Here is a 19,535-nt window from a genome sequence, read left to right as displayed (position 1 = left end):
AAATGTTTCAATCGCTACTGGGAGGCCCCATAGCTCAGTGGTTACAGCACTGGTTTGGTAAACCAGGGGTTGTGGGTTCGTATCCCACTGGGGACTCCACTCCCAGAGAAGGGTTGCGTCAGGAAGGGCATCAAGTGTAAAAATTGTGCCAAACATATATATGTGTTCATCTGAGATGATACTCTGTGGCAACCCCGAAAGGGACAAGCTGAAAGGAAAACAACTACCATCATTACCAGGTTACTAGAAACTGTTCATTACTCCGTGACTGTTCTTACAATGTCTTTATGGCTCAATAGTATTCTGTCAACTGACTGAGTGTCTTTGTACTAGAGCGGCATCAACTAGCCCCTAGGTGTGATTGTGAGCGTGACAGTTGTCTGTTTTTATTTGCACTGCGACTGGCTGGCAACCAGTTCAGGATATATCCTCCCTCCTGCTCGATGATAGCTGGGATTGGCTCCAGCACTCCCGCAACCCTCGTGAGGATAAGCGACTCAGAAAATTGATCGATGGATTGTTTTATGATGGTTGTACTACGGTCAAGGGTTTGACCGTAGTACAGATCTCTTCTATACTCAGTATTGTCTGTAGGGAAAACTATTTGATTTCCAAACAGGCCATAAAATAATAAAAATAATATTAATAAAGTCCTAGAACATTCGTGTGACTTAAGCTTTTCTCTGCATCTGTCAGAAATTTTAATTTGAAGTCAATGACAAAGCTTTTCAACGAAACTTCATTATTTATTGCCATTTTCATCATTAGTTTATCAGCACTGTTGCCATTGGGAAAGTGTATGTACACACCTAAAAAAATGAGTAAATTAAATGAGCCTCAGAATGTGAGTAGTAAAAATGGCCTGACATTTGCAGGAGCGAGGGAGATGTCTGATGACTCAACCTCTCAGAATCTCAATTTTGTTTAGATTTTTTTCAGCTTTGGTATTTCACGTTGTTCGCCCACAGTCCACTGTAATTTGTACTGATCCCACTTACAATAATGCACTTTTATATTGGACCCTCTCCTGCTGTGGCTGTCTGTCTGCTGGTCTGTGTGGCTACGGGGGATCCCAGCATGGGTTTATGTTGAAATGGGTCCATTAAGGAGCCATTTGCATCTCGCAAGCTGTGTTAGTTACAGGGCCGTTCATCAAGCTCGTCTTGAGCTGGGTCACCTGGCGTGTATACAGGCATGACTCATATTTCCTTTACTGAGTTTGTTAAATTGGTGTGCTTTGCTTCCTGCAGCTTAACTCTGACCTCCAGCCATTTGTGAAGAGCAACGCAGGAGAGCAGGTGTCTTTCAGTTTTAGCGCCGCCCCTGTGGTTTTTCACCGTCACATCATTGGCCCCGAGCGATGGCAGGACCAACTGCAGCAGGTAAAGGATGGTGGCTGTCAGCAACCTGATAAAGTTCTAATATTCAGGGATCTTCCTACCCCCCCAGTGCTACTTACTACCTTCTTTTCTGTCACAAACAAGTTGTAACTTGTTTTTTTCTTCACTAGGCAAAAACAATGAGAAACCAACTTGATTACTCCAAGGTAAGCTCCTTTGCCTTGTTTGGTGTCTGTGATCTTTTCATGATTTGGATGGATTAATTTTACCCCAACTTGCATCAAAATTAGCTTCCAAAGTCAAGGTGTGAACGGAGGGGACTCATGGGGTAGAAGGAGAGTGGAATACTCTTTGGAGGGGTTATTTAGTTCTGTCTGAAACCAGAGCATGATAGCTGAGTTACCAGGGCCTATTTGTGGAGGAGACATTGAGGCTCAAAGACAGGTATTGTGGCACAGTCTCCTTCAGCTGGAAAGGACACACAGTGAGAGATTTGCATGGAAGGAGAAAGTAATTGACATGAGGTCGATTTTAGGGGGGCAAGAGCTAGCCAGTCTGAGAAGAAGAGGACAATCTTGGACCTAATGATGATCACTTCTCTCATGGATTAATATTATTCTGGGACATTATTTGACAAAACGTTGCCTGTGGGCCATATCATCAACTCCCTGAAACAAACTTGGGGAGTTGTATTGATTACATATAAATGTGAACTGAGACATCCATCCATTTTCTATGCTGCCTCTCCTCGTTAGGGTCAGAGGTGAGGTACTTTAAAGAATCCTGTCTATGTGTATCCTCAGCACCCAAAGAGCACAGCGGTGGATGTCATGTTGGAACTATCGGCCCCTGTGAAATTGACTTTTTAATGTCTCTATGTTTAATTTCTGGAGCATCTTCCCACCCAGTGTGAAATTGAAGTCAACTAAACCTTTCTGTGAACAAAGCCTTTCCGCACTTTGCTTTTAACAGTAACCACCCCGGCATTACAAACATTCTGACAATAATTTTAGGAGAATGTACATCTAACTTTTGACATGATTGGGGATATGTTTGTGTTAGGCGATCCCATGTATCTCACAACTACAGTTAAAACCAGAGGTTTACACGTACAGTGCACGATACAAAAATACACTTTTTCTCCCACTGTCTATTATGAGGGCGGCACAGTGGATAAGTTTGTAAAGCGTTGGGCTCACAGTTCTGAGGTCCCGGGTTCAATCCCAGACCCGCCTGTGTGGGGTTTTCATCTTCTCCCCGTTCCTGCGTGGGTTTCCTCCGGGCACTCCGGTTTCCTCCCACATCCCAAAAACATGCAACATTAATTGGACACTCTAAATTGCCCCTAGGTGTGATTGTGAGTGTGGCTGTTGTCTCCATGTGCTCTGCGATTGGCTGGCAACCAGTTGAGGATGTACCCTGCCTCCTGCCCATTGACAGCTGGGATAGGCACTCCCCGCAACCCTCATGAGGATAAGCGGCAAAAGAAAATGGATGGATGGTGTCTGTCATGAAATCAGACTAATCTTTTCCAGATTCCGGTCAATTTTAATAACCAAAATTATTTCTATTTGCTTAAAGCAAGAATAATAAGGGAAGTGTATTTTTCAAGACAATTTTTCATTACTTTCTTCAAAGTCTACAGTTTACATACATTAACGGTCAAGTGTCATCCCTATAAACATTCTAAAATAGATATTGTAATGAAAAATACATATAACATTATTCATTTCAATGTTTATATGAAAAAATAAGTATGAGCGGAGAGCGCATCATCCATCCGCAAAGTTGCGGAAGTGTCATTCGATGACATCCAAGTGGTTGCCATATTGGCTGCATCCCCTGTCCGTGACGTCACCCCGGACATTCACCATTGAAAACACACACTGGACCCTCGTATGGGAGATGAACACGCCCCTTCTGACACGGAAGCTCTTTTCGAAAAAGAGAACATCACACAACCGAGTGAAGTTACCTGGGCAATATTACCCTATTGTTTCGATCCATATTCAGATGAAATGCGATCACGGCCAAATCGCCTCCCCGTCCAATCCACTTCCGCAGCGGAGATGAGCCATCGCGGCCCTGCCCCGCAACGAGCCACCCCGGCCGACAAAGCCGGCGACCGGCTGCGACAAGGCACCCCGGCCGACAAGGCCAGAGCTTCTAATTTTCGGCGCCGAGGTGGCTTATCATGGCGTCGAGCCTGGCCACTTTACGCCGTTATTCATAGCCGCCGCTGTCCACAATGAACAACACCGTCGAGCCGGGGCGCTTTACGGCGTCGCACGTGGCTGAGTGCGGCAATGTCGGGAGCGTTGTTCAGAGCCGCAGCAGTCCATGAGCCCGGTATCCAGCCTTTGCCATAGCCGTGACCAGCGGACACGGCGCCTCAGCCGGGGTGGCTCATTTTCGGCGCCGAGGTGTCACGGATCATATCATATCATATATTATCACATAGCCGAGCCGGGCTGATTTACGGCGTTGTCGTCGCACGCGGCCAAGTGCAGCATTGTCGGAGACGTTGTTCAGAGCCACCGCCCTCCGCGAGCCCGACGTGCAGGGCTCGCCGGCAAAGGCTGCTGCGTCACCTCGCCAGCGAGCCCGACGCCATCCGACGCACACATCGACACATTTAGAATGCCTGTCATACGTATGCGGATCTTTTGTTCCATTATGAGAGACCGATTACGTGGTCCACCCCAAACTATTACTTTTTTTCGTAGCTGTATACACACCTACCTGTCATTTGGAACCCACGAGGCTCTCGTCCATTGCACCCGTGCAATCCATTTTTCACGACGAACCGGGTCTCTTGCAAACTTATGAAGGGTAAATCCATTCTCCCGAGTGTTCAAGCAATGTCCAGCAATGCAACGAGCCGGCATTTTGGCTAACACAAAGGAACAAGAAGCTACCTTCCTGGAGGTAAAACTAATGGAAACAAATGATTCCACTTGAAGGCGGGTCTGTCCCTTACGTCACTTCCTGCGTCTTCTCCAAAACAAATCCCTTGTGAGGATTTTCATGGCGGAAGATACAAAAAGCTGTATACGTCAAAATCATGTTTTGAGGTGAAAAAACACATGGGTCCATGTCAGCTGCAGTTTTTTCATTAATAACATACTAAGAATCATGCATTTCATGACAGTGGCCCTTTAAGATTACTATGCCTTTAAACAATTTGGGAAAACCCAGATGATGATCTCACGTCTTTGGAATCTTATAATAGGTTCACTGACGACATTTGAGTTAAATGGGGTGCCTTAACACCAGGAACAAAGAAAAATGAGTAGGAATATGTGCTAGTCCCCAACGGTGGCGGCAAACAAAAGTGTTGCTAAACCTTGTGATAGTTAATGACCAGTCACCTCTGTACAACATTGCGAATAACATTACCAGTATATTGCACAAAGAACGCTTTCACGATGTGTAGAAATCTGACATGCTCACTCCAGCTCCAAGACTAAGCCTACACTGTGAGTCAATGAAGTCAAATGAGGTGAAATTGTCTTTCATATTGAACTACACCATGGATTAGGTAAGACATTATTGTTCATGAGCTGTGGAATGCTGTTGAGTTCGATTGAAGCTGGTTCATATTCATACAACAAACACACCTCAAGTGAACTGGATCAAAATTGTTTGGTAGCAGGCCAAGACGACTTCTAAAAATAGTTGTTGGAGGGGTTGTTTGGTGCTCATCAGGATTTACTTGTATATTCACACCTTCACAGGAAGTGGAGCCCTTAGAAACACACCTTTACTTATTATTTGAATGCACACCTGAAACTCACTGCTTATTTGCGTAACATCATGGGAAAGACAAGAGAAATTGGCCAAGATATCAGGAAGAGAATTGTGTACTTGCAAAAATTTGTTTCATCCTCAGGTGCAATGTGTCTATATAAATGACTTGTTCATTGACTATATATAGAGACTATCTTCAAAAGTAATCTCTAGTCATGAATTCCAAGCAGTCGAGTGAAACCAACATTACTGTATGACAGAAACAATGGGTGCTAATTTACTGTAATTCACTTACTTTATTTAAATTCAATTACTTCACACACATCAAAATCTTTGCACATGATAAGTCAGGACATGTTTACGTACAACCATTAATACTACCACTAGCTTACGTGGTGACATAGCATTTTATTAGAATATAATGGCATTTATTGTCATTATACGTTTATTTTTTAAATAATTTCATTGGTGGTCAGTTATTTACAGTACTATGTGAAAAGACAGGCACCAAGGATAAAAATGAACTAGGTTTTTGATCAAACATACTGTAAACGAAGGCGATGCAAAATAAAGGGTCTTTTGCGCAGCTAATCATTGGCAATTATGACATTAAAGCAGATCAGCATGAAATGGTAATTATTGATCAAACTAATCAGATCAGTTTAAAGTCTATTCAAAATTTTTGACCTAAGTCATATGCCTTAAAGGCGTCGTTACCAAATACTACTGAAGCATATGTTAACTTTTGACTTTAAAGAAAGAAATTAAAATTTAGTTTGAAAATTAATTATTTCAGCATTTAGCAAGTAATTTTGGTAATCCTAATTGACCTCGGGGCAGCACGGTGGTTCACCTAGTTAAGCGTTGGCCTCACAGTTCTGAGATCCTGGGTTCGATCCCGGCCATCTCTGTGTGGAGTTTGCATGTTCTCCCCGTGCCTGCGTGGGTTTCCTCCCACATCCCAAAAACATGCAGCATTAATTGGACACTCTAAATTGCCCCTAAGTATGATTGTGAGTGCGGCTGTTTATCTCGATGTGCCCCGCAATTTGCTGGCAACCAGTTCAGGGTGTACCCTGCCTGCTGCCCGTTGACAGCTAGGATAGGCTCCAGCACTCCCCGTGACCCTTGTGAGGATAAGCGCTGAAGAAAATGGATGGATGGATAGATGGATAATTGACCTTGTAATCCTAATTTCATGTCACACATTAAGGGGGGGAAAGCTATTTATGTACTGTATGTAAACTTATGGTTTCAACTGTACATTATTGTAATCTGTACAAGTCCAATTTAGAGGCTTGTTGATGAATTGTTACATCCAGCAGGAATAATGCATCGGAATATAAAAACATAAAATAAATGATGAATTGTCAGACTTGGCAGCAAGCGGGAAATGTAGTCCACAATATTGCAAACAGTGGTTTTGCAATAATATAGTAATATTCTGCGACATGAGAGGAAAGAAAGAGTCTCTCCTAAATTGATCATGCACGAGGGTGGGGCTCAGCTCTTTTATTGACAAAGAAGACTGGGCCATGGTCCTTACCTCCTCTTACAATTCATGAGGTAAAACACCCACAGCAAAAACATCAACAGCAGGCATAGCGAGACCTTCGATCACTCCGTGTTGGAACATACTTGGTTGGGCGATTCATAATATTTGTGAACATTCTGGAAATAATGTTGGCCTTTTTTGTTTTAAACATTCATTTTGTTTCTTTGAAACAAAAGTCACTAAAAAAATTGTGATGGAAGCTCATCACAAACAAATATTTTGGTCGGACTCAAAAATCATCCCATTTACTGAGAAGAGAATCACAACAGCAGCTCACCAGTATAAGAAAAATACACAAAAGGTATTGTGCTGACAATCTTGTACCTGTAAAACAATTATTATGTAGATGCATTGCAAAAATGTTTGTCACAATTCAAATGAAAATATGTTTGTGTAGTCAATCTCTTGAACGTCTCTCTGCTGGGTGCCCAATGTATGGTATCGGCAAAAGCAGAAATACAAACATGACAATAACAAGTAATGTGTGTTTTGGTCTCTCAACAGCTTTTGGCAGCAGTTAAGTCAGAGAAAGGCGTGAGTTCGGCAGTCAACTTATGCTGTTACCATAGCGACAGGGCTCTAGAGGCCATCCAGGCTTTCCCCTCCTCCGAGGCTCGATCTGCCTTGGAAAACATCGCCTCTGTTATCACCAAATTTTGACAAGGATTCGCTTAAACACGCACACATTTGTGATTTTAAAATTGAAGCTCCATTGGTCCTTTTGTGCCGAGGCCAGCAAAATAATGACATGAAATCAGGTGCTCTTTCATGGACTGCTTGAACAGTTGAGCTCAATTCTGAATGCTGCAAGAGCATAGATGTTGCTTGTTGGAAAAATAAAAATATTGTTGGATCATGCTTTGAATGAGTGTTGATGCATAATCGTTATTGAATGTTTTTGTTTCCATGGTCATCTGCAAAGGCTAACATTTGTAGTTGAAATTTTGCCTGAAAGGGATTCAGAACTTTAAAGATTAAAAGAGTTTGGGAGACCTCATCATATCTCTTGTTTTGCCTTTCCCTCCGGGTATTTTTTTTTTTTAAGAGGGAAAGTGAGAAAATGTGAATATACATCAGAAACAGCTGCTCCCGGTAAGTGTGCTGGGTCCGTCATTTCACTTGTTTTGATTGTCTTCCATTTTTGAATGCGGGTTTTAGGAAAGTGTAGCAGAACCAGGTAAGGGAGCCAGGCTCCAACAGCATTTTCAACAACTTTTGTGCCTGCACTATCAAAGTGGAAGGAGAGCTGCAAATTATTGCAATGCACAAACAGAATTTTAATTTCCCAACACAGCTGCACCCACAACAAGGACAGGCCTCCCTATTTGGCCAAGTCCTGAAATCGTTACCCGACTGTCTTAGCAGCAAACCCACCGAGCAAGAGCATGTTTTGGGGTTTTTTTTTGTGACAGTGTGCTATCCGTGTTTCAAAGTACACTCAAACTCATTTTCGTTTTGTTTTTTAATGTTAGATTTATGTTTGAAGATAGGTGCTGAAAACCTGCAAAGAATAGTATACTAACCAACTGTTCTGATATGCCTATAAAGTCACCTAAAATTTAGAAGAAGTTTGGATGGTCGCTGAGGCAAAAACCCGGGCGTGGGAAGAGTTCGATGAAGCCTTGGAGAATGACTTCAAGACGGCTTCAAGGAAATTTTGGTCCGGTGTCTCAGGAGGGGGAAGCAGTGCACAGTCAACACTGTGTATCGTAAGGACGGGGGCCGCTGCTGACCTCGACTTGAGATGTTGTGAGTCAGTAGGGAGAATACTTTGAAGACCTCCTCAATTCCACTGACATGCCTTCCCATGAGGAAGGAGGGTGTCATGGCCCGAGCACGAGGCTGAACCCGAAATGGACGACTCACAAGACTGGATACAGTGTGGCAGGTGTCTTTATTCAATCCACAATCGGTACACAGACAGGCAGTCCAGCAAGGCAGCAGTAACAGAACCAGCGGGCATATGAGGAAGATCAAGAACGAGGCAGGGTTCGGGACACGGGATAGCAAGGACGAAGATGAAGGGTTGCGGGAATGTGACATGAGTACAACGATCTGCCAAAGACCAGACCGCATGCGTGGGCCCAAATGTGTGAGCCGTAATTACTGAGACAAGGCACAGGTGTGCGCATCCGCTGATTGGACCAGGTGCGTGCCGCATTAGTGACCGGCACAGCCATGACCGTACCCCCCCACCACAACGGCCAGCACCGGACGGCCCAGGAGCCTCAGGATGCGATGCATGATAGTCCCTAATGAGGGAGGGATTGACCGCGAACCAGGAAGGGATCCACGACCGCTCCTTGGGACCGTAGCCTACCTACCGTACCTAATATATTCTAAGTTTTTGTGGTCCATTAGTACAAAAAAGGGGACCAATGTCCCCCTCTAACCAATGTCTCCATGCCAATATGGCTGTTTTAACTGCTAGCAGTTCGTGGTCTCCGATGTCATAATTTTGTTCTGCCGGAGTTAGTTTTTTGCATAGGAATGCGCAGGGGTGTCATCTTCCGTCCTTGGGACTTCTCTGAGAGAATTGCCCCTATCCCTGAATCTGATGCATCGACCTCGACAACAAACTCCCTATCTGGATCGGGCAAGGTGGGGACCGGAGCTGAACTAATGCTGGCCTTGAGCTTACGGAAGGCCGCCTGGCAGGCCAGATTCCAAACTAAGGAACTGTGGGCTGAGGTTAGCACAAGCAATGGGGCTGCCACGGTCCTAAAATTTCGAATGAATTCGCGGTAGAATTTCGCACACCCGATAAACCTCTCTACCTCCTTGTGAGTAGTTGGAGTGACCAATGCAGGACAGCCTCAACCTTGCAGGGATCCATGCGTATCCCCCCCTACGCCAAGACAAAGCCCAAGAATGACACGGAGGGTTGGTGAAACTCACACTTTTCACCCTTGACATACAGGTCGTGACGCAATAGCTGTAACTTGTAACACCACACGAATGGGACGCATTCCTCAAGTCCATCTTGGTAAAAATCTTGGCCCCCTTCAGAAATTCGAAGGCCGTGGCAATGGGGGCGAGGGGGTTCCCATTTCTTTATAGTGATGTCGTTAAGTCCTTGGTAATCGATGCAGGGCTGCAGTGTCGTGTCCTTCTTTTCTACGAAGAAGAACCCTGCCCAGCCGGTGACGACGAGAGCCGGATCAGTCCTGCAGCAGCCGCTGATTATACCAGGTGCGTGCTGCATTGGGGAAAGGCAGACCCATGACAGGGACCAGCACAGCCATGACAGCAGGGTTTGAGTTCTCTGAGGCAAGCTTTCCTATCTCTGACGTTGAGGTCACAAAGGTAGTTCAAAAGCTCCTTAGTGGCATCGTCCCGGGGGTGGATGAGAGTTCCTAAAGGTTCTGGATGTTATGGGGCTGGTTGACACGCCTCTGCAACATCGCAAGGACATTGGGTACAGTGGCTTTGGATTGGCAGGCTGGGGTAATGGTCCCCCTTATTAAGAAGGGGTACCAGACGGTGTGTTCCAACTACGCAACAGTCTCCCTAGTAAGATCTATTCAGGGTTGCTGGAGAAGAGGGTCTGTCAGGAAGTCGAATCGCAGCTTCAGGAGGATCAATGTGGTTTTTGTCCTGGCTGTAGAAAAGTGGAGCAGCTTTTCACCCTCAGCAGGGTCCTCGAGGATGCATGGGATTTCACCCAACCAGTCTACATGTGTTTTGTAGACTTGGAGAAGGTCTTAAACTGTGTCCCTCGGGGAGTCCTGTGGGGGGTGGTTTGGGACTATGGAGTACCAAACCCCCTGATAGGGGTGTCAGATTTTGCTCCACGCTGCTGGCAGTAAGTCGGACTCGTTTCTTCTTTGGACTCCACCAAGGCTGCCCTTTGTCACCAAGCTTTCATGGCTTTTATGGACAAAATCTTTAAGTGCAGCTAAGGCATAGAGGGGGTCAGATTTGGTGGCCACAGTATTGAATCTCTCCTTTTTGCAAGCTATGTGGTTCTGTTGGCTTCATTAAGCCATGTTTTCTAAGGCTCACTGGAGCAGTTCGCAGCAGAGTCCACCTCCAAATCTGAGACCATGGTCCTCAGTCGGAAAAGAGTGGTGTGTCCTCTTTATGTCGGGAATGAGATCCTTCCCCAAGTGGAGAAGTTCTAGTATCTTGGGGTCTTGTTCACAAGTGAAGCAAGAAATGAACGCGAGATCGACTGGCAGATTGGTGAAGCATCTGCAGTGATTCAAGCTTTGTATTGAGCCGTTGTGGTAAAGATGGAGCTAAGTTGAAAGGCAAAGTTCTCAGTTTTTCTGTTGATCTACATTCCTATCCACACCTATGATCACGAGCTGTGGGTCGGGACCGCAATGACAAGATTCCAGATACAAGCGGATGAAATGAGTTTCTTCGCAGTTTGTCCAGGGTCTCCCTTAGAGATGGGTGAGAAGCTCGGTCATCCGGGAGGAGCTCAGAGTAGAGCCACTCCTTCTCCGCATTGAATTCAATTAATATCCATCAGAATACAAAGAGCCACAGTATAAAAACTCTGGCAAAAAAGGAATAGAGATTCTAATATTCTGCCTGGCCTAACAGCCAAACAGGAGGTTTTAAAAAAAAAAAAGTATCACATGCAAATGGCCTAAGACTATGCCCACAACTCCATCCATCCATCCATCCACCTTCTGTGCCACTTATCCTCACAAGGGTCATGGGATTGCTGGAGCCAATCCCAGCTGTCATCGGGCAGGAGGCAGGCTAGACCCTGAACAGCCAATTGCAGTGCCCACAACTTGAAAATAACAATTTATCTTCACTGAAGTGTATTGTCTTTTATGTTATGTGTGCACTTGCAGTCTGGCCCCACGCCGGTTGTGTTGCGAGGCGGTGAGCGAACCAACAGCGATTTAGCGATACCGCCGGAGGTCCAGCAGCAACAGAGTTATGGACGGTTGTCAGGCAGTTGCTTGGCGCACAAGCGAGGAGAGAAAAATTCAGTGATCGTGTCCAAATCATGCAGTAGTGGCCACTTGGTGCACTCTTTGGTGCAAGGTCTGATCACAACTGCACATTTGAAAAACAGACAAACTTCCCCAAATAGTCATCTTCTATCAAATGTTTTGATCAGTTGATAAGTGTAATAGTTGTTGGGTTTTTAACTTGAGTTTGACATGATATTCCCTCCCGAGAGAGGGAACTGGTATGTGTTCAGCGCAAAGATAAAGTGATCCGTGTCGCCATATTGTGTCTGTGATGTAATCCAAGTCAAGTCAGGGGCGGGCAAAGGTCACCCAGCCCTCTTGGCTTGGCCCAGCCAGCCAGAACATTGAAGCTCCTCAAAGCAGTAATTATTAATGAAGAGACTTGAGCAAATGGACAGGAAATGCAGAGCTATCGATTAGGCTTGGCCGCCCTGCTCTGAGTTGGCGCCATCCTCGTAGAACTGTGGTTTCCCCAGGCCGCTGTCTGCAAGGACGGGAACGTCGAGGTGTGAAACTCTGCAGACAGCTTTTTGTCACAGCAAGGCCCAACCTGAAGGACAGAAGGAAGAAGCCGCACGAGAAGCTTGGACATTCTGTTTCTGACACAACGGCTGAAACCATGGCTGTCCAAAATCTGGCCTGGGACCCATTTGATATATATTTAAATCATAAAAACAAATATTGACAGCATTATGAGGCGAAACTTCAGATCTTAAGGAGTTGCTCATTCGTTTTTTTGCATTTAAAAAAAATAATAAAGGGATCAAAAGAGAGATTTTTAACATTGAATTTTACTTTTTAATTGTTTTGAAAGAAATATGTAGCTGTTATAGTCATGTAGGAATTAAAGCATTTTAAAATTAAGATGTTTTCTTTGAGTCTGGTCTAAATTTTATCCCAGATGCAAATAATAGAGCTGGATTTTAACAGGTGGCATGCTGAAGGACTGGTTAGCACATCTGCCTCACAGTTCTGAGGACTGGGGATTAAATCATGTTCTCCCGGTGTCTGGGTACTCTGCTTTCCCTGCATCCTAAAACATGCAAGGTAGATTATTTGAAGACTCTAAATTGCCCGTAGGTGTCACTTTTATACTGTGTATTTATTTATTTGTGTGTGAATAGTGTTTGATGTGTTTTTTTAACACACATACATATACTGTTTGTATGTGTGTGTGTGTGTGTGTGTGTGTGTGTGTGTATATATATATATATATATATACACATACTCCCCTCCTGATTTCTGTCACGTCTATCACACACAAATATTTCAAATCATCAAATCAGATCATTTTAATATCACTCAAAGACAACCCAAGGAAATACAAAATGCAGTTTTAAAATGACAATTGAATTTATTAAGGCAAAAAAAACAGTTCCAAACCTTTATGACGCTCTGTGAAAATGTAATTAGCCCCCTGAAGTTAATAACAGGTTGTGCCACTCTTGGGAGTAAGTCGGGATTGGATTTAAATCCAGACTTCGACTTGACCACTCTAAAACCTTAATTAGAAAAAAAAAAGATATTGAGCCATGCGAAGTTGACTTGCTGGTGTGTTTCAGATCATATATACCGATGCATGCATGCATACATACATACATACATACATACATACATACATGTACTGCTTTCAAATATAGGGCCTGTATTATATATATGCTGTATATGTCATGATCCTGCCGCTCCAGCACGAGCTGTGCGGGTGTCTGCGCAGGTGCGCTGATTGGAAGGTGCACACCTGCGCCTCATGCAGCCTGATTACGCTATGGATTTATATGACCGCGATGACAACTGGCCGGCGCCAGTTCGTATGATCATGTCCCATTCGTGTGCTCCGGTATCCCTGATTGAACCTGTGTGTACCGACCTTCGTCCGTTCTCCGACCAACCTTGTAAGCCTGACTCCTTTGATACTTCTGCCTGCGTTGATTGGTCTCCCGTGTACCGACTCCTGCCTGTCCGCTCATCTACTCTCTTCGCCCGTCGTCCCAACTACCGCTGCCGCACCGGACTGCCTGCTTGATCCCCGACCTCTGCATATAATAAATGTGTCTCTTCTTGAACTACCTTGCGTCTTCCGAGTTCCTGCATTTGGGTCCTACTCTCGTTTCCGATGGGACGTGACAGTACATACAGTGAAGAAAATAAGTATTTGAACACCCTGCTATATTGCAAGTTCTCCCACTTTGAAATCATGGAGGGGTCTGAAATTTTCATCGGAGGTGCATGTCCACTGTGAGAGATAATCTAAAAAGAAAAATCCAGAAATCACAATGTAAGATTTTTTTAATCATTTATCTGTGTGATACAGCTGCAAACAAGTATTTGAACACCTAAGAAAAACAATGTTGATATTTGGTACAGTAGCCTTTGTTTGCAATTACAGAGGTCAAAAGTTTCCTGTAGTTATTCACCAGGATTGCATACACTCCAGGAGGGATTTTGGCAAACTCCTCCACACAGATCTCTAGATCAGACATGTTTCCGGGCTGTCGCTGAGAAACAGAGTTTCAGCTCCTTCCAAAGATTTTCTATTGGGTTTAGGTCTGGAGACTGGTTAGGCCACGCGAGAACGTTGATATGCTTCTTACGGAGCCACTCCTTGGTTTTCCTGGCTGTGTGCTTCGGGTCATTGTTGTGTTGAAAGACCAAGCCACGACCCATCTTCAATACTCTGACTGAGGGAAAGAGGTTGTTCCCCAAAATGTCACAATAGATGGCCGCGGTCATCATCTCCTTAATACAGTGCAGTCGTCCTGTCCCATGTGCAGAAAAACACTCCCAAAGCATATGCTATCACCCCCATGCTTCACAGTAGGGATGGTGTTCTTGGGGTGGAACTCATCATTCATCTTCCTCCAAACACAGTTAGTAGAATTATGACGAAAAAGTCATAAAAAATAAAAAAGTCACAAAACTTTCTCCCATGACTCCTCTGTATCATCCAAATGGTAATTGGCCAACTTAAGACAGGCCTTGACATGTGCTGGCTTAAGCAGGGGAACCGTCCATGTCATGCATGATTTCAGACTATGATGTCTTAGTGTATTACCAAGAGTCACCTTGGAAACGGTGGTCCCAGCTCTTTTCAGGTCATTGACCAAGTCCTGTCATGTAATCCTAGGCTAATTCCTCACCTTTCTAAGGATCAATGAGACCCCATGAGGTGATATGTTGCATGGGGCTCCACTCCGATTGAGATTGACAGTCATGTTTAGCTTCTTCCATTTTCTAAATGATTGCTCCAACAGTGGACCTTTTTTTCACCAGTCTGCTTGGCAATTTTTCCGTAGCCCTTTCCAGCCATGTGGAGTTGTACAATTTTCTCTCTGGTGTCTTTGGACAGCTCTTTGGTCTTGGCCATGTTACAAGTTTGAGTCTTACTGATTGTATGTGGTGAACATCTGTCTTGATGCAGCTAATGATCTCACACAAGTGCTTCTGATTCAGGATAATACATGGAATGGAGGTGGACTTTTATAGGCGGACTAACAAGTCTTTGAGGGTCAGAATTCTAGCTGATAGACAGGTGTTCAAATACTTATTTGCAGATGTATCACAAATAAATCGTTAAAAAAAATCATACATTGTGGTTTCCGGATTTTTCTTTTTAAATTATCTCTCTTCACAGTGGACATGCACCTACAATGAAAATTTCAGACCCCTCCATGATTTCCAAGTGGGAGAACTTGCAATATAGCAGGGTGTTCAAATACTCATTTTCTTCACTGTATATATCCATCCATCCATTTTTTTAGCGGTCTATCCTCACAAGGGTCACAGGAGTGCTGGAGCCTATCCCAGCTGTCAACGGGCAGGAGGCGGGGTACACCCTGAACTGGTTGCCAACCAGTCACAGGGCAAATGGAGACAAACAGCCGCACTCACAATCACACCTTGGGGCAATTTAGCGGTTCGATTAATGTTGCATGTTTTTGGGATGTGGGAGGAAACGAGAGTGCCCAGAGAAAACCCACGCAGGCACGGGGAAAACATGCAAACTCCACACAGAGATGGCCGGGATCGAACCCGGCCGGGATCTCAGAACTGTGAGGCCAACGCTTTCCAGCCGCCTTGTGTATATGCTTATATAGATATAATTCAGGCACTTTCCAAAACATTAGAATATCATGGAAAGTCAATTTCCATACTTCCATTCAAAAAGTTGAGTTTTCATAAATTTCAGAGTCAGGGCCCACATCTTAAACACTTTCAAGTATTTTTTTATTTTTTTTATATAATTTGGGGTTCCAATTCATTAAACTAGATAATCAGGAATTGGGGGGAAAAAAAGAATACCCTGAGATGTAAGAAATAAGATCAAATTTTGCATTGCATTAATGTTTGAAACTGTCACATGTGAATCTACTAAACTCAAAGCATCTGCCCAGGTTTCCCCAGGTGTCGTTAAATTGCTTCATTTTAGTTCTCTCGTCACAGTTGGGTTCAATTTCGGGAAGACTGCAGTCTTGGTAACTGGCCGTAAGACCAACATTGATGCCCTCCATAGGATGGGTAAGTAAGTCACAAAAGTTCATCGCTAAGGAGGCTGGCTTTTCACAGACTGCAGTTTCCAATCATATCAGTAGGACGTTTAGTGGAAGGACAGCATGCCGGGAGAAGATGCACCACTAAATCAGATGATTGTGGGCTTTACTGCATTATCAGACAGAAGATTCAAGAATCTATCAGAGATCCAGAAAGAGTGGAATGAGACAGGAGTCACAGCTTCAAAACTGGGCCAAGGAGAAGAAGGATTGGACTGCTGGCCAGTGTTCAAAGGTCCCCTTTTTGAGTGAAAGTAAAGTATGCCTTTCATTCGGGAATGTCCAGGAGTTTAGAGGAAGACTGGTGAAGAACAGAACCCAAGCTGCTTGAGGTCCACTGTTAAATATCCACAGGCAGTCAGGATTTGGGGTGCAATGTCCAATGCAGGTGTTGGTAAACTCTGATTTCATAAATCTAATGTCACTGCAGCAGTCTACCAGAATGTTTTGGAGGACTGCATGATTCCTTCTACTGAGGATCTGCATGGAGATATAGATTACATCTTCCAGCAGTACCCGGCTCCTGCCCAAACCAGGACAAGCACCACAACTTGGTTTGATGCCCATGCCATCAGAGTGCTTGACTCGGCCAGCCAATTGGCTGGATCTAAACCGCATTGAGAATCTACAGGGTATTATCAAGAGGGAAATGAAGGGACATCAAGCATCAATGCAATCTTGGCTTCCATTACTCTCAGAAGGATGCCCCAACTTTAATTGCCTCGATGCCATGGGACATCGAGGTAGTGATTAAAGCAAAGGGATTCTCGACCATGTATAGAAGAAAGTACCATATTTTGATTGATTTAACGTGACCCTAATTTCTTTCTTTTTGTTTTTGGACAAAAACAGAACACTGATTTCTTCATCATATGTGAATAATGTTGAATAATTGAGTAATGTTGAATGTTCCTGTTAATGTTTTGAATTCCTTATTTTTTGGGTTTTATGAGCTCGAAGTCCAAAAAAAAAAATGTAAAAATGAACAAATGATTACTGTACTTGAAGGTTTAAATTGTGGGCCCTGAATCTATAATATACAAAGTACAAAAGTTAAACTTTTTAAATGGAATTATGGTAATAAAAATGTCCATGATATTCAAATTTTTGGGAAAGAGTCTGTAAACTATGCTAAACATTTAACATGTTAAACATTTAAATGCAAAATGGGAACTACATCACAAATTGGAATTCATTACTAGTTATAATTATGGGGTCATGTTTTGTAATCAATACAGAACACTGGGTGCGGTTAGTACACTATATACACTATGTGGTGGTGCAACCCAGCTAGGACCTGAATTGGAGAGTGTACAAAGGACTGTTGAACTTCATTGCTGCAAATTTGCATCTTTCTTTTGCCTAAATACTGGTCATTATGTTGTAACGGATAATTTACTGTATGTGGTTTCCAGCTTGACCAAGCAATAATGTACATGTACATAATTTGCTTCATTTCATCTTTGCGGTTGATTAAGTGCTGCTCACCGGGACAGTAAAAAAATACAATGGAGATCCCTTTACTGTCTGAGTCTTGGTGCAACAACCATCTACCACTCTTGTCACATAAAGAATCAAAATTTATCACATTATTTCCATTTAATATTGTCAAGAAATGTTAATTTCACAAAGTGTTACAATGTTTTAGTGTGACATCTTTACTATAGATAGACAGATAGATAGATAGATAGATAGATAGATAGATAGATAGATAGACAGACAGACAGTGAAGAAAATGAGTATTTGAACACCCTGCTATATTCCAAGTTCCCCCACTCAGAAATCATGTTGGGGTCTGAAATTCATCGTATGTGCATGTCCACTGTGAAAGAGGTAATCTAAAAAGAAAAATCCAGAAATCACAATGTATGATTTTTTTTTTAACGACTTGTGTGATACAGCTGCAAATAAGTATTTGAACACCTGTCCATCAGCTAGAATTCTGACCCTCAAACACCTGTTAGTCTGCCTTTAAAAGTCCACCTCCACTCCCATGTGTTATCCTGAATCAGATGCACCTGTGTGAGGTCGTTAGTTGTATAAAGACACCTCTCCATCCCATAGAATCAATAAGACTCAAACTTATAACATTGCCAAGACCAAAGAGCTGTCCAAAGACACCAGAGACAAAATTGTACAACTCCACACAGCTGGAAAGGGCTACGGAGAAATTGCCAAGCAGCTTGGTGAAAAAAGGTCCACTGTAGGAGCAATCATTGGAAAATGGAAGAAGCTAAATATGACGGTCAATCTCAATCGGAGTGGAGCCCCATGCAAGATATCACCTCGTGGGGTCTCAATGATCCTTAGAAAGGTGAGGAATCAGCCCAGGCCTACACGACAGGACTTGGTCAATAACCTGAAATGAGCTGACCCACCGTTTCCAAGGTGACTGTTGGTAATACACTAAGATGTGGTTTGAAATCATGCATGGCACGGAAGGTTCTCCTGCTTAAACCAGCACATGTCAAGGCCCATCTTAAGTTTGCCAATGACCATTTGGATGATACAGAGGAGTCATGGGTGAAAGTTTTGTGCTCAGATGAGACCAAAATGGAACTTTTTGGTCATAATTCCACTAACCGTGTTTGAAGGAAGACGAATGATGAGTTCTTTCCCAAGAACACCATCCCTACTGCGAAGTATGGGGGTGGTAGCATCATGTTTTCGGGGTGTTTTTTCTACACAAGGGACAGGACGACTGCGCTGTATTAAGGAGAGGATGACCCCGGACAATGTATTGTGAGATTTTGGGGAACAACCTCTTTCCCTCAGTCAGAGCATTAAAGATGGGTCCTGGCTTGGTCTTTCAACATGACAATGACCCAAAGCACACAGCCAGGAAAACCAAGGAGAGGGACCGTAAGAAGCACATCAAGGTTCTGGTGTGGCCTAGCCAGTCTCCAGACCTAAATCCGATAGAAAATCTTTGGAGGGAGCTGAAATTCCGTGTTTCTCAGCGACAGACCAGAATCCTGTCTGATCTAGAGAAGATCTGTGTGGAGGAGTAGGCCAAAATCCCTCCTGCAGTGTGTGCAATCCTGGTGAACAACTACAGGAAACGTTGGACCGCTGTAATTGCAAACAAAGGCTACTGTGCCAAATATTAACATTGGTTTTCTCAGGTGTTCAAATCCTCATTTGCAGCTGTATCACACAAATAAATCATTAAAAAAATCATACATTGTGATTTCTGGATATTTCTTTTAAGATTCCCTCTCTCACATTGGACATGCATCTACGATGAAAATTTCAGACCCCTCCATGATTTCTAAGTGGGAGAACTTGCAAAATAGCAGGGTGTTCAAATACTTATTTATTTACGTGATATCAGCCTTTTACGAGTCACTGATAAAACCAAGCTGAGTTTTAAGCAATTATTTTTCTTGAGTTCTGATTAAAT

At 43.6% G+C, this 19,535-nt stretch overlaps 1 protein-coding gene across 1 annotated transcript in view; it reads left to right on the top strand.

The window, feature by feature from the left end:
* Positions 1–7,642, top strand: part of pdss2 (prenyl (decaprenyl) diphosphate synthase, subunit 2) — a 41,889-nt gene extending 34,247 nt beyond the window's left edge. Inside the window, exons 6-8 of the mRNA XM_061844866.1 lie at positions 1,251–1,382; positions 1,511–1,546; positions 7,150–7,642. Coding sequence (XP_061700850.1) covers positions 1,251–1,382; positions 1,511–1,546; positions 7,150–7,305 — 324 coding nt within the window. The 3' untranslated portion in view covers positions 7,306–7,642. The remainder of the gene's footprint in view (positions 1–1,250; positions 1,383–1,510; positions 1,547–7,149) is intronic.
* Positions 7,643–19,535: the final 11,893 nt, after the last annotated feature.

The sequence above is a fragment of the Syngnathoides biaculeatus genome, chromosome 15 (assembly GCF_019802595.1).
Source record: "Syngnathoides biaculeatus isolate LvHL_M chromosome 15, ASM1980259v1, whole genome shotgun sequence".
Taxonomy (NCBI): domain Eukaryota; kingdom Metazoa; phylum Chordata; class Actinopteri; order Syngnathiformes; family Syngnathidae; genus Syngnathoides; species Syngnathoides biaculeatus.
Note: the sequence above shows the minus strand (reverse complement) of the source record. Positions and strands in the feature narration are given on the sequence as shown.